This window comes from Rhea americana, unplaced genomic scaffold, assembly GCF_003343005.1.
Source record: "Rhea americana isolate MKP2758 unplaced genomic scaffold, rheAme1 scaffold_446, whole genome shotgun sequence".
Classification (NCBI taxonomy): Eukaryota; Metazoa; Chordata; class Aves; order Rheiformes; family Rheidae; genus Rhea; species Rhea americana.
Genome location: NW_028186586.1, coordinates 223816 through 237234, shown reverse-complemented (window position 1 = coordinate 237234; position 13419 = coordinate 223816). Strand labels below are relative to the sequence as shown.

Below are 13419 nucleotides of genomic sequence, written 5' to 3'. Positions count from 1 at the left end.
TACCTAGGTGTAAATATAGAGGCAAATTTAGATAATTTAATTCAAAGAGTATTTCTTTTCCATCCAGTGGCTTGATGCCTTTACTCTACCTAACTGAGAAACAGCCCCCAAGAGCATAAGTCTCTCTTCTACRCACTCAGTATGAGAATCCCCTATTTCATATTCCCTAAAACCTGCTCTGTACTCGCATTCACTGTCCAGCCCCATGGCCTGCTGTCCTATTTGCAATCCTTTCTGCCACGCATGGCTCAGCAGCTTAGCCTGTGCCAGTCAACAGGGTGCACATGGGCACACGGGGAGCTCAGGATGGAGGTCTGCTGTGGCACTGCCCTCTGGCCCTGCTTGCCGACAGGCTGCATCCCCAAGGGCACCTTCTCCAGCTGCAGGATAGGGCTGCAGGCTTCCCCAATGCCTGTCCCAGTACAGTAGGCACTTGTCCGCGGTGCGGGACTGAACAGGTAGTCCTGTGCCAACACACAGACCAAGAGGTTTAGGCGTCTGTAAGAGCAAAGGAATCTACATTCAGATAGGTATTTACAAAAAATATGTTTCTCAGATTTAAAGTGGATGCATAGTCCCCARGGCTTGGTGCTTGCCACAGAATGCCAACTTTGGACATTACTTAGTACATTGCATAGCCTTCGTAACAGAAGCTCTACAGCTTTCCTAACAACTTTAAGGAAAAATATCCAGTCTAGAACAAGCACTGTTACCACTTAATGACAAACACATCTTCACTGCGATAGCAATGCATAAAACAACTAGCCATGACATTAAAGAAGATGTGTTATGAATGTGGGTAGAGGGTGGCGAGAGAAGGGATTTTGTGCGAGGAGAGGTGTCCTTTGAGGAGTTTGTTATGCTTGCCCGAGAAGATCAACAGCCTACTGCATGGTTTTGCATTGCAGAGGACTGGACAGTGTTCTTCCAAGAGAAAACAGAGTACTGAAAYAGTATTCTAGCATTTGTCTAAAACACAAAGAATGTACTCTTAAGGCACCATTGGTGTTCCTGAATAGACTCAATGTTACAGACATGGTATTTCATACATAGTCAGAACTATACAGAAAAGCTTTTTTTTTTTTTTTTTTAGATATTATTCTGTTTCTTTAGTTGAGAACATATATTATGAGAAGCAAGTGCATAATAATAGCTATTTCTGCTTTAAATAGTTTATGGCTCATGTGAGGCTTCTGCGTGTATTGATTTACAAGACATTCATCTCTTCACAGAGACCAGTCAATATCAAAATAAATGATCCCCCAAAGCAATGCAGAAATGTGTAATGCATCTCAGTCCAGCTACAATGTTTTAATATAGCAACTAAACATGTACAAAATAATTCATTGCAAAAAATGGAAATTTCTAGATATTAGCTTTAGAACCCTTTTCCATAGACCTCTCYGTAACCCTTGTGGGAGGCGGGGGGGAAGAAGGGGGGAAGAAATCACAGGCGAGCAGATGAAGCTTTTTTAGTAATCTAAAGAATTAATTTCCAAATACTGCATGGAACTAGGTAGATGTGGTATTGCCATAGCAACCTAAGAAAGAAATGCAACTGAAATYCTTGCAGTTCTTTTTAGAAGTATATCTTTATGCATCTTTTTGTTCTTCCTCACTCTCCACTCCTGGAGTTAACTTTTAGTTAATGTCGTTATTTCACACAAGAGCTCTCCTGCCCTGAATATGTTTTTGTGAAGGAGAACACTTTTAAATATATTTTACATAGTGTTTTGTACCACTTTGAACATCTAAAATGGATACTGCTTACTACAGTCAGATCACAAGACCTATGTAAAGGCCAACTCCCATCTATTTTAACAGACCAAAATTGGGCAACAGAGTCACTGTTCATCTATAAAATACATGATAGAATAGTTGCAAGTTGATGAAAGCATATCAAGTCCATTTTGAGTTGCTTGAGCTTCACAGCCACCATTTCAGGCTCAATACTACCACTCTTGGTTATGTGACTAGTCCCATCAGCGTGGTCATACAAGCACACCCTAATAATCAGTTCCAAAATCAGTCCCTTGCCAATATGAAGACATACCACCTATTAAAACCACTGTTTCCAGTCTCATTTTACTGTCTTAGAAGGTCCACAAAATTTGCACTGATGTTTTCCACRTTGCGAATTCCACAATTCCATTGAGTGGTGAGAGCTAATTCTCTTCCTATTAAATTTAAAATGTTCTTTCTTTTTGAATTCTGTATCTACATGGTAGTATGCAGGTACACCAGTCAAGTAAGAAAGAATAACAAAGGATGCAATCCTTTCCCCAAGGAAAAGTCGACTGCAAAGCTATCAAGTGGTATGGACTTGCTTGCTGAGAGCACAAATCAAAACATTAAAGGGAGGGGTACACGAAAGTCCCATCATCTCTGATTTTTTTTAAAAGGAAGGTGAACATTACTCTACATCTCTTTATATTTCATGAATTCCCTTGTTAGTTCTTGCTATCCACAAAGCTGTGTCTTGTCTTTTAGATGTGTTGAGGAAGTGGGAGAATAAGAGAAGCCGTAACGCTGGCGACATAAAAATGTTCAGAGACTGGTTGGTTTTACATTTCCCTTCTGAAACACGTGAGATCTTTATCCTGCCGCCTGAAGACCTCGATAATTACCTAGCCTCGTTCTACAGTAATGCAAAGAAGCAGAATGGTGCAGAGTTTTCTGCCAGCTCTTTATACTTCTTTCAGAGCAGTATAGACAGATACCTCAAGGATCACAAGTATGAGTATAATGTGGTTAGAGGGCTGGAATTCAGAGCCTCCCAAGAAGCCTTAAAAAAAAAGTGTCAGCATCTAACACAAAAAGAGAGAGAGAGAGATTGGCATATTTTGGAGAAGCTGACAGATAAAGATGTGGAAAGTCTTCATAAAAAGGGGATATTAAGTCACATGCACCCCGAAGGCTTTTTGCACCTCATGCTCATAAATATCATTAGGGGTTTTGGAGCAAATACGCATAATCAGAGTCATAATCTGTACTGGGGACAGCTTGTGTTAAAAAAGAACGAGGAGGGATTGGAATACTTAGAATGGAAGGATGAGCTTGACGCAGAGGAAAATACAGGGGAATCAACTGCACGTGTCTTTGCCAAACCTGATAATCCAGATAACTGTCCGATCCGAGACTATAAAGAGTATGCTAAGAGGAGGCCACTGGATATGCTTCATGACCATGATCCACTTTATCTATCTCCCAAACCTCTGTGTTCTGTGTGGGACCAGATATGGTACTGTAGAAAATCGCTGACAAAAGCCAAAATGGAAAAGATCATGAAAGTTATTATCCAGCAAGTCAAAGGAACTGAAAAAAAGTCCAAGAAATGAATGTATTAATTTCTACTTTGCCACTTTTTGTATGTTTTAAAGTAGTCTTTGAAAGSTTTATGTGGCAATATGTAGTTTAGGTTGAGAGAACATCCTTCTCATCTGTTCTTGTGTAAGAACATGAAGATGTAAGAACATCTATAAATTTGTATCACCTTAGTTTTCAGGTTAAGTCAAAAACTTCTCTTATTCTTTCTATTAAATGGAATTGATAATTCCATAAATGGAATACAAATGTGAAATCTAAGATTCTCATATGTAATACAAACTAATGTTCTACTGTATTCATGAGATTATAAAAAAGCTAGTATTAACATGGAGAGGGAGGTAGTTGAATAACTCGGCTAAGAGTTTAAGCTGTATTCATTTTGAGGGGAGCTGACACTATTGTAAACTGCATTAGTTTATAGTATAACAGTCTATCATAAAAAGATAAGTAACACGCTTTAGTTCTGGGATGGAAGGAGGACTATGAAATACTAACGGTGTTTAACAGTTGCTAATGCATAGCTAATGGGAATGTTTTCAACAAGATTTATGTCATTTTTCTTAGTGAAAGATTTTTAGATTTAAGTAGTTGTGATAGTGTTTTTGAAAGTTATTTAAAAATGGCTGACAGTGTTGGAAAATTTTATAGTAACTGTTTCCTCCCGAGTACTAAATATAGCTACATAAATCTGCTTTGGTAGGTGCAGTTAACTATTTTCAGCTATTCAAGTACTATTCAGTCAATATATTTTCTTACAGTCCAGTCGAGTTGTTGGATGGAATTGTTGACATTTCCTAATAAAACAAAGTTTTGCTTAGTACTGTTTTTCTGTTCTAAAAAGATGAAGTCAGTAACCCCGAACTAGTAATTAACAGTTTCCCCAAATACCAGTTTATTCACTTCTTGCGCTTTTTTCTCCTGATACAAGTTGACATTCTTGTCCRCTATAGAGCTCACCCATGTAGGAATTGGGCAACTTGCAATTTCACAGAGCCCACATTCGTGGTTTCTTCATGAGGTCTTTGTGGCCCAAACTGTGTGCCAGAGGTGGCTCTGTTCAAGCAACATTTAATAGCACCAAATAACATCTAAATGTTTAAAGAACCGTAAAAAAAAACCTCCCCAATGCTCAGAGTGTATCTTCCAGGCATCCTCATGTTGTCATACACACACTGCATTATTACTGCAAGAGCATAGCTGAAGGACTCTGCAGACCTTTAATGCTTGAGCCAGAAAGCAACTGCCAAGCTCGAAGCAGGTGTAGCTCTTTGCCAGGCTGTTTGTAAATACACTGAAAACCGGAGCAAACCTCTTTCCCACAGCATTTGGCTTTACTCATCCTAAGTAAAACAAGAAAATAATCAGATCAGATTTTTCTTTCCTCTCTGCTGGTTTATTTGGTCCACACTCCAAAGCCTCTCTTGCCTTGGGAAGCAGCTAACTTAAAAAATAGGTGATGCAGTTAGTCAGCAGAATACACTTAACCCTTTCACRGTCAGCTGGGCACCTCTTGGTTCTCTGGCTTGCTACAAGAAAATACACAAAGCAAACAAAAAAGCCAACAGCCAAAGACTGCCTTCCCCCTAACATGCTGTTGCAAGCTGCAGAGAGCAGACTTTCCAGAAATAAGAAATCTGTCTTCACCCAGCAAAACAAGCCTCACAGGCTTCACCATTTGCTCCAGGTGCTCCAAGGTGCCCTCTGCCCTTTCCTGGTCAGTAGGAGCTCGCTGCAATACACACGTGTCCCCAGCTCTCCTTTCCCAAACACTTCGTTCTCTTCCCAGGCCTGAGATTAAAGGACTGGACCACATATGGGGCTTTCGCATCATGCACAGTGCTCAAATACTTTGCCAAAGGGGGGGTGTAAATGAAAATAGAATTTCAGTAGCATTCTGTATGCTAAAGATACTTATGCACCTCTTATACAGCTCTTAACTTAAAGAGAGCCTGAGGAGGGAAAGGAGAAGCTTAAGCTGATGAGTAGAAGAAAAATGGTATCTTTTTCTACTGGATGTTAATGATGTCCAAGTAACACAAGCTCAGTTTATCAGTGAGAAGATGCCTTTTCATTTCCCAGCTTCCCGCAGAAAAATTCTGCATGAAATCTATGGATTGACCAGATTTTTTTTTTTATGACTGAAATCAGGATAAAAATAATTTTAATATCTGATTTAAAAAATAATTTGTGTACATGTATTTGTTGGAAAAGGATTTCTAGGAACATTTCTTTCTGCAAGAAGGGAGAATGAGCACTCTTGGCTTGCCAGCTGCCTATTTAAAAGAACGGGATGCTCTCCAGCTCTCCTGGGGCCTGCAGAGCGAGAGAGGCAGAGCAGAAACTTGCTAGCTGGGCCTGTAAGCTCCTGTTTCTTGGCAGTCTGGACTGCGAGAAACCTGTGCCCCTGAGAGGTCATGGCAAACAGGCCTGTTGTATTCCTATAACATATCTTTCTTCTCAACTGTCTCTGCACTTTAYTGCAGGGCCATAGAGGAAGAGAGAAACACTCACTTTTAAAGTAACAGTTAAACACAGGATTTTCGTCTACACATTTCAAGAATAAAGATTAATTGCCCCCTTTTAAAAGATGGAGACCAAAATAAAATGAAGAAGAAGTAATTTGATCAAGGTTATGCATTAGATCAATGGTTGAGAGTCTGTTAGTGTCTCTCCTGTCTTCCTAGCCTGCTTCCTAGATCGGGGGCTGTGCTATCACATAGCCACTTGGCTTGGTGGCTAGATGCAGGAGGAACCTGGATGTTGCACAACTCCTATCCTCATGGGGAAATAGGACCCACCACGTTGCATTACAGAAACCGGTTGGTGATGGAGCAAACTCTGTACGTACATGGCTTGCCACCTCCCCAAGTCACAGGAGGGCCCTACTGAATTTACCATAAGCAGACTGGGACCAGCTGTTTCATACTGTGGAAGAGAAGTGAGCACTCAAAGGCTTCTGCAAAACAAATTTCTTTTCCTCTTTTTGTGCATATGATTCTGCTCCCCTCTCATTATCAGCATAAAGACCCAAGGGGAAGCAGCAGAAGGGAACTTTGCTGTASCCATGAGCAAGTCTGCCAGCACTTCTCCTTTGTGCTGCTTCTTGCATGTAGAGCTGGTGCAGCTGAGCTTGATAGCATTAGGATAAACAGGCCTTGTGCAAGGTGATAGCATGCCAGCTTTCCCAAGCACTCCCTTCTGCCTCTGCACTTCAGAACTGGCTCACCTGAAGCCTCTGCCTTCTTGAACAGAGGCTCCGTTGCAGCAGATACTGGAGCTGTGATATTGGGCAACTGGTCAGAATGATCACGTCCTCTTGGCATCCTCTTGGCATCTTAGGATTCATCTTCCAAAGCTCCCCAGTAACTCAAGCCCAGGTTCAGGTTCTGATCTGTTTTTGTGCTTAGGAGCACTGTTTTGAATAAATTGTTTTCCCTTTCAGCAGCAGGTTGGCAGTAGTTTCAGAGATGCTGCTTACTGCTGGCCTTCCCCTTGTGTCATCATTTACATTCAAAGTAATGCAAACTGCTGAAGACACCTGGATCTGCTTCTGGCTGCCTGCAGAGTGAGCTTTGCCCTGCACAAGGTCAGGTTTGTGTGCAGACCTGGAACTTCCCGTCTGAAGCCTGTGTGTCGCCAGGGCCCTCGCACTGTGCAAGCACCGCTCTCCGGGAGCCATCTAGCGACAGGGACAACGCTCGGCCTGCGGGAGCTGGCACTGCGCAGCCGCCAGCAGTGGCAGGACAGGCAGATCTGCAGTGTCTCCTACGTTTCCTTTTGCTCACTCAGGGTGGGCAGGATCTCAGCTTTTCTTCCTAGAAATGTGRAGAGAATTCCAGGGATACTTCACCCCTTTCTGTCTCAGCAAAGATTGGTTCTGGGCTTAGATAAGAGAGAAACTGGTTCCTATCACAACAGTCAGATAATCAGACATGTTTTTGCTTCCTCTATCCCCATTCTCCTTAAATACGTGYATTCATTATAAACTCCTGCTGCAAAGTCAACTGAACATTCAGACAAAATAGGCTAGAAAGAATGAGGGAGAGTAATGACTCTTTAATAAATTAGCAAAATAAACAACAGCATTAAAATATGTGTATGTTATATATAACTCTGTCTCAACAGATCATATGACCTAAATCAAAAACCTTGATTTCCCAGTTTGCTCATGTTGATCCAAAGGTATGCATCAGTCTCGGTACCTTCCTAGGTGGCGCCTGATACTGTGGTACCTAAATACCTAAAACCACTCAGAAATAAAACATCTTCTTTGTAGGCCAGAGACTCAGCTTCCAATGAGAAAAGAGTTAAATTACCGTATGATTTCTGTTCATTTACTGTCTCCTTGCAGAAGTGATTAAAAGCAAGTGATCTGCTTTTTTCCCCCCWTAAAGAAAAAAGTGTTACTTCACCGCAAAGGGAAGGTTGCTTCCTCAAAGGGGAAAAACACAAATAAGCACATTTAATGCATTGGAGTGATCATCCATTAGATGAAGAACTGGTGGAGTTTGCAATTTAGAAGTCTCTGATTCTCATGATCACCAGCAGTTGAACTGATCAGATATTTTGAATGTGTTGATTGCATCCAACAAAGGATAAATGCAGAGCAAAGTCTAGTGGTCACTGTTCTTCCTTGGGCCACGCAAGCTGCATCAGTCATCATCTTTGACATACTGCCCTGCCTCCCAGCGTTTGGCCATGGCACTCTTGTGACGAATCACTCTGGTGCTTTCCACAACCTAAAGAAACCAAAAAGCACATTTCTTAAAATAAAAGGTCTGCTTTTATAAAGATCTTTTCTTCCTTTTTTTTTGCACAATTCATTCTCCTTGTCAGAAATCCCCAGTATTCAGGTTAAATATACTTGACAACAACCACTACACATCTTGCCTGCCTTGATGCACCTCTGAGCTGACTCGGAGCAGATCCAGGCAGCTGCARCTCCCTTGCGTCTTTGCTCATGCTCAGTCCATGATGCCAGAGAATTAAGGCACCGTGAAAATAAGTCTGATTCAGTCCCTTGGACTGCCCCTATGCCCCTGACTTGCAAGAGTTTTGCCCTTCTAGCCAGGTCCCAGAAACTGGGAGCCAGAGAMGTATCCCAGTAGAAATCCTGGGGGAGTGAGAAGTCAGCATTGCTCAAACGGAGCCATCAAGTACGTAAAAGACTTTACCTCTGTGTTGATTTCGTCAACGGGTTCAATGCCTGCATACTGTGAAAAGGTGGAGGGGAGAGAGGGGGGAGGAAACAGTCAGATAACAGTCAGATAACAGCAACCCAGTAGAGAAATACTTAGATACAGGCACACAAGGTGTCAGGTTGCATGGGATGCATGGCAGAGAAAATCAAGGTTAGGCAGCACAAGCATGGCACATAGCTCGTTTTCCTAAAGCCCCAGGGAAGGTTTGGGCCAGGACACACTYCCTTCCCCAGAGGATGTGGTTTCTCCTCTGCACAGTCCCACCCAGGYTCTAGCACTGCTGGTCAGAAGGGCACTGCCCCTTGGGGCATGGCACGGGAAGAGTGCCATTGTCGGAAGAGAGGGGGAAAAAGGGGACCACCTAACACCTGGGACCTGGCAGATGTCTGCCATAGCCCTGTCTTCCCCCGAGCTGAGCAGCTGAGCTCCCAGACCAAAGCAGGGTGGCATGCCGCGAGAGCCCACTGCCTTCAGCCCCAAGGTAGCTCGGTGGCCCCTAGATTTCTCCCGTGCTAGAACGCATGCTGCCCCGTGACAAGCAGGGCTGGAGCATTCACCTTTCCATCTTCCTTCACCCTCCTCCTCCTCTCCTCGAAGGGACTGGAACGAGCCGATTCAGGGGTGAGGCTCTCCGTGCTGCCCCGAGAGGGACTAGTCACTCTCAGCGGAGTAAACGACGATACCAGTCCCAGGATTCCCGTCTGGTGCGAGGCAGGAGCAAAGACTGGAGACCCAGACACCGAATAGCTGCCACTGACACCTGAGGCAGCTTCAAGAGAAAGAGTTGTTGGGGTGTGAAGGCTGCAAGGACTGCTCAGAAGCTGGAGGTGCCCACAAAATAGAGCAAGGGTCTTGCCCCAGAAGAGGACCTCCCTGGGARGTCTAGCAAGCTTGGTCACAGCTGGGGACCTTGTGTCTGGATGCCAGCCTGAGCTTTTCAGAGGCAAGGATGGGGAAATGCATGAACTGAGCACTTCTTGGCYCTTCCAGCACTGCTTTCTGAGGAAATTTGATGTGGAAATTTGACATGAAAATTTATCAAAATCTGAGCAGCCCAAAGAATCAGAGTCCTGAGTGCCACTCCACTAAGCCCATCCCTCCTCATCATCATTTCTTCTACATCTGCTCGGCACCAGCTCTTCCACATCTGCTCCCTGCAGGCAGTTTAGGCTGAATCCAGCCAGCTTCAGATCAAGCCCTTTTGCTTGCTGGCCACAGAATCTATGTCTAAAGAGGATTATTTCTCATGGGACACTGCTACCAACACACACAGGTCCTTCTTGACRTCTCAGCAAATCCTTGCAGGGAGGAATTTCTTCTCCTCAGCCTTTAGCCTGTCCTGCTTTTTGAGGCTCTCTGGGTGGGGACTTGGTGCTTTCAACCTGTAACTATTCGCTGTTCACTTTGTTCTCTGCTGTGACCACTGTTGCTCTTACGGAAGGCCCAGGAATGTGGAAGAGGTGTAGAGGAACCACATCCTGAAGAACACCTGCATGGTTTGGGTTCAGGGAACTCCTCACAGAGGTTTGGGGCAAGGGCTGTAAACCAAACAGCTGCAACAGGTCTGCAGCTTCCTGGAGCACAGCCAGGGGAAGAGAGAAAAGCTCAGATCTGGCCCCAATTTGAACTCCCCTTTCCACCTCTAGCATAGGGTGAGATCACCTGTGGCTGCCAGCTATGACATAGAATGCCTCACCTCATGCAGGCTGCTAACACTAGGCTTAAGAGCTCACTTCTTAAATACTTTTCACACCTGGGAGAGATATATTCCTCGAGCTTTAAGCAAGCTGSATGCACTCTGTACAGGAAGGTCTCTTGAGAGCGGGAGCAGGCACTTCAAGGTGCCATTTCTACCCTCTGACAGGTCTGTTAGAAACTCAGAGTCACAAAGAATTAGAGGGCAGATCTGATGCCCAAGCTGACTCTGCACCAAAGGGTTAACCCTTGCCCAGTCCCAAGCCTGCAATTCCTCCCCCCCGCCCCTTACCTGAACTCTGCGAGGAAAGCCGTGAGTGGGAGCCCTCCTTGGGAAAGCTGCTGCTGCTGACCAGGGAGTAGCCGTCTATCAGCTGCCTCCTTCTCCGCTGCTCCTGCAGCTCCTCTTCCCTCTGCAAGTCGCTCTGGATCTCCTCCTCAATCAGTGCCGATGTCTGGGGCTTCCATGTCCGCAGCGTGTACTGCTCCTCCCGGCTGCCCTCCCTCTCCAGCCCCTTCTCCCTCCTTAGTGGGCTTTGTGTCCCCATGTTGTCCACAAAGGAGATCTTGGGCTTCCAGAAGGGCAAGGAGAAGTACTCTTTACGCAGGACACCCGTGTCCACGGGGCTCAGGGTGGAGCCAGACCTCTGCGCGGCGCCAGGAAGCCTTCCTTCACTGGAATCCTCTCTCGCCCATTTGCTGGCGTTGGCGGAAGCATGGTCATATATCAGCGGCTCATCCCTGTTCTTCTTGCTGGTGGCTGCTGCAAAGCGCGGCTGGTACGCCTGGAAGTGTGTCAGATTCACTGTGTAGCTTGGGGGGGTTTTCCCACCCSTGGCATCTTCTGTGGGGCTGAAGCTGTGACTTGCAGATTGCTCTGCTGCAAACCCGTTAATCCAGCTCCTCCTGGGCTCATCTGCCTTCCAGGGGGAGGCTGGCTGCTGCGGGGTCAGCAGGGTTTCCTCCTGCTGAAATACCTTCTTGCGCTCCTCCAGTTCCTGCTGTGTCCCCCTGTCGTACATCCCCAGCAGCCTTCCTTCCTTCTTCAGATCTTCTTCACGCTTAGTTTCCTGCTCTATTTCCCTCTGGACATAAAAGGAAGTGCGGCCCTTGTCCTTCCCTTTCCTGGCTGAAAGGGGAGATACAGACACTGAGAGGAAAGGCTTGGTTTGGATTTCCACCAGCTCGTTGCTGGAAGTCAGCCTCTGGATCCCCCTCTCTTTCCAGAGGTTCTCCTCCCTCTCCATTGCCATGCGAATTTCCCGCTCAATGGGTGTCTCRTTGCTGGTCTTCATCTCTTTGCCTCGGCCATTGCTGCCAGCCCTCAGTTCCACCAGAGTGTCAAAGACCTCGTTGGTCATGCTTCCGTCACTGATGTAGCCTGCRTTGCCTTCAGTATACATTTCACCCAAGCCAGAGTCCAGATCCTCTCTGGRAGATGCTTTAGTCAGGCCAGATATTCTCCCAGTGAGATATGATCTTTCAGCATCAGCCCTTCTGGAAGCGTAAACCTCCTTTCCAGGTGCTTTGTAGGACTTATAAACCTGATAAGCAGTCTTGTCTGTCCTGCTCTGACTGGGCGCACCAAGGCTGCTGTGCCCCCTCGCAGCCTTCRTGGCAGTCTCAGGACTGTGCCACTCTTGCACAGAGATTTTTGTCATTGACTCTGGTTTTGGAGACATTGCTTGCTGCACAGGGGTGAAAAGAGAGCCTGGGTTGGTCTTTTCCAGTAGCAGGAACTGCTGCCGGGCAGCAGAGAAGTTGATCTGCTCCGTGTCTATATTTTCAGGATCAACAGGTGTTGCTGCTCTCCCTGGGGAAGGTTTGTCAAAGCAAACGGCAAAGCTGGTGRTGAAGCTGTCTTTGTGCTTGCCTTCCCCCTGGCCACCTGAGCCCATGTTTATGGAGCTCAGCTCATCCATGGAGCTCCACTTCTCAGCCATGGTGGAGCTCTTCCTCATCACCTGGCTCCGGATGATCTCCTTCCTCTCATCTTCAAGCTCCTTTGCCTTCTCGGGTGAAATATTTGGCGGAAGGACCCTGTGCTGTTCCTCCTCATCCTCTTCATAAAGCTTCGACGGCTTCCTCTCACCTCTGTACGCCCTGAGGTCATACAGGCTTCCGGACCTTACTACCTCCAGCTTGGAGTCTCTGTCTGGGGAGGGGGTCCAGACATCTTTTCCACCATCTAGGAAATTTGAGGGTGACTTGGATCTGACTTTCCACTCATAGCCATTTTCCACTCTCTGGCTGCTGTGTCGAGAGGGGCCGAACACATCATCGTCACCATCAGCCCTCTGCTCCGCAGAGGAGCTGGCTGGGTAGCCATCGTTATGGTCGTGTTTGTGAGTTGCCTGAGGGAACTGGAAGACGAGGTGCCTGGTGACTCTGTCCATCTCCTGGGAAGAGTCAGCATTCAGTTCTCTGTCAGCCTTTCCGTGGACTCGGGGACGCTGGGGTCAGTTTCAAGGTTACCCTCAAACTCCAGGGTCACCTGAAGATGTTCCGAGCAAAAGGCGGGATCTCGCTGGCCCTGCAAGCAGGAGGAGAGGAAAAGCTGTTAGGAGACATGCAAGGAGAAGTTAGGGTCTGGTGGCCCCCAGCCCCACACTCCTGTCCTAGCCCCCAGCGGCACCTCCAGGAGGTAACCTGTGCCCACTCATGGCAGAAATACCATGTTCCCTTTGCTCAGAAGCACGGGGTCTCGGATGGCAGCAGCCCCACGGCACTGGAGGCGTYGTCTCCTCAGACAGCTCCGCTCCAGAGCCAGCGGCCACCTGCTCCGTGGGGCCGGAGCGCCAGCCCGGCCCGGCCCTGCCGCCCCGGCAGCTGCCCCGGGCCTCGTCCCGCCGCCGGCTTCGCGCAGCCGCTGTGTTTCCTGGGCGCCCGGACAGGGAGACGCTGCCGGACGCAGGTGGCACCGCGACGACGATGACGGGCTGGTGGCTGGGAGGAGCCGCCGTCACCGCGCTCCCTCCTGCCGGGAATTGCTCCCGGCGCCGTTCAGGGAAGGGGGCCCCGGGCAGCCGAGGTTATCGAAACGGCGGAGACCATAAAACTGGTTTCATGGCTTATAAAACGCGTGGGACTTTAACCTGTGTGTCGTGCAAAGCAGGAGCGACGCCCGCTGCCGACCTTGGAGTCGGTGCCTGCAGCTGGGTGCAGCCGGCAGGGGAAGCGGTGCCAGGCGCGGGGG

At 46.9% G+C, this 13419-nt stretch overlaps 2 protein-coding genes across 9 annotated transcripts in view; one reads left to right on the top strand and one right to left on the bottom strand.

Annotated features, from left to right (window-relative positions):
- The window catches only part of LOC146589596 (uncharacterized protein KIAA1958 homolog), a 25305-nt gene extending 21222 nt beyond the window's left edge, over window positions 1-4083 (top strand). For all 8 annotated transcript variants that reach the window (XM_085316005.1, XM_085316003.1, XM_085316010.1 and 5 more), the window contains one exon: window positions 2491-4083. In XM_085316005.1, the coding sequence (XP_085172131.1) occupies window positions 2491-3338 (848 nt within the window). In that variant the 3' untranslated portion in view covers window positions 3339-4083. The remainder of the gene's footprint in view (window positions 1-2490) is intronic.
- Window positions 4084-7362: 3279 nt separating this feature from the next.
- Window positions 7363-13419, bottom strand: part of MISP (mitotic spindle positioning) — a 9687-nt gene continuing 3630 nt past the window's right edge. Inside the window, exons 2-5 of the mRNA XM_085316001.1 lie at window positions 10516-12756; window positions 9086-9297; window positions 8502-8540; window positions 7363-8066 (exon numbers count right to left, since the gene is read on the bottom strand). Coding sequence (XP_085172127.1) covers window positions 7980-8066; window positions 8502-8540; window positions 9086-9297; window positions 10516-12619 — 2442 coding nt within the window. The 5' untranslated portion in view covers window positions 12620-12756 and the 3' untranslated portion in view covers window positions 7363-7979. The remainder of the gene's footprint in view (window positions 8067-8501; window positions 8541-9085; window positions 9298-10515; window positions 12757-13419) is intronic.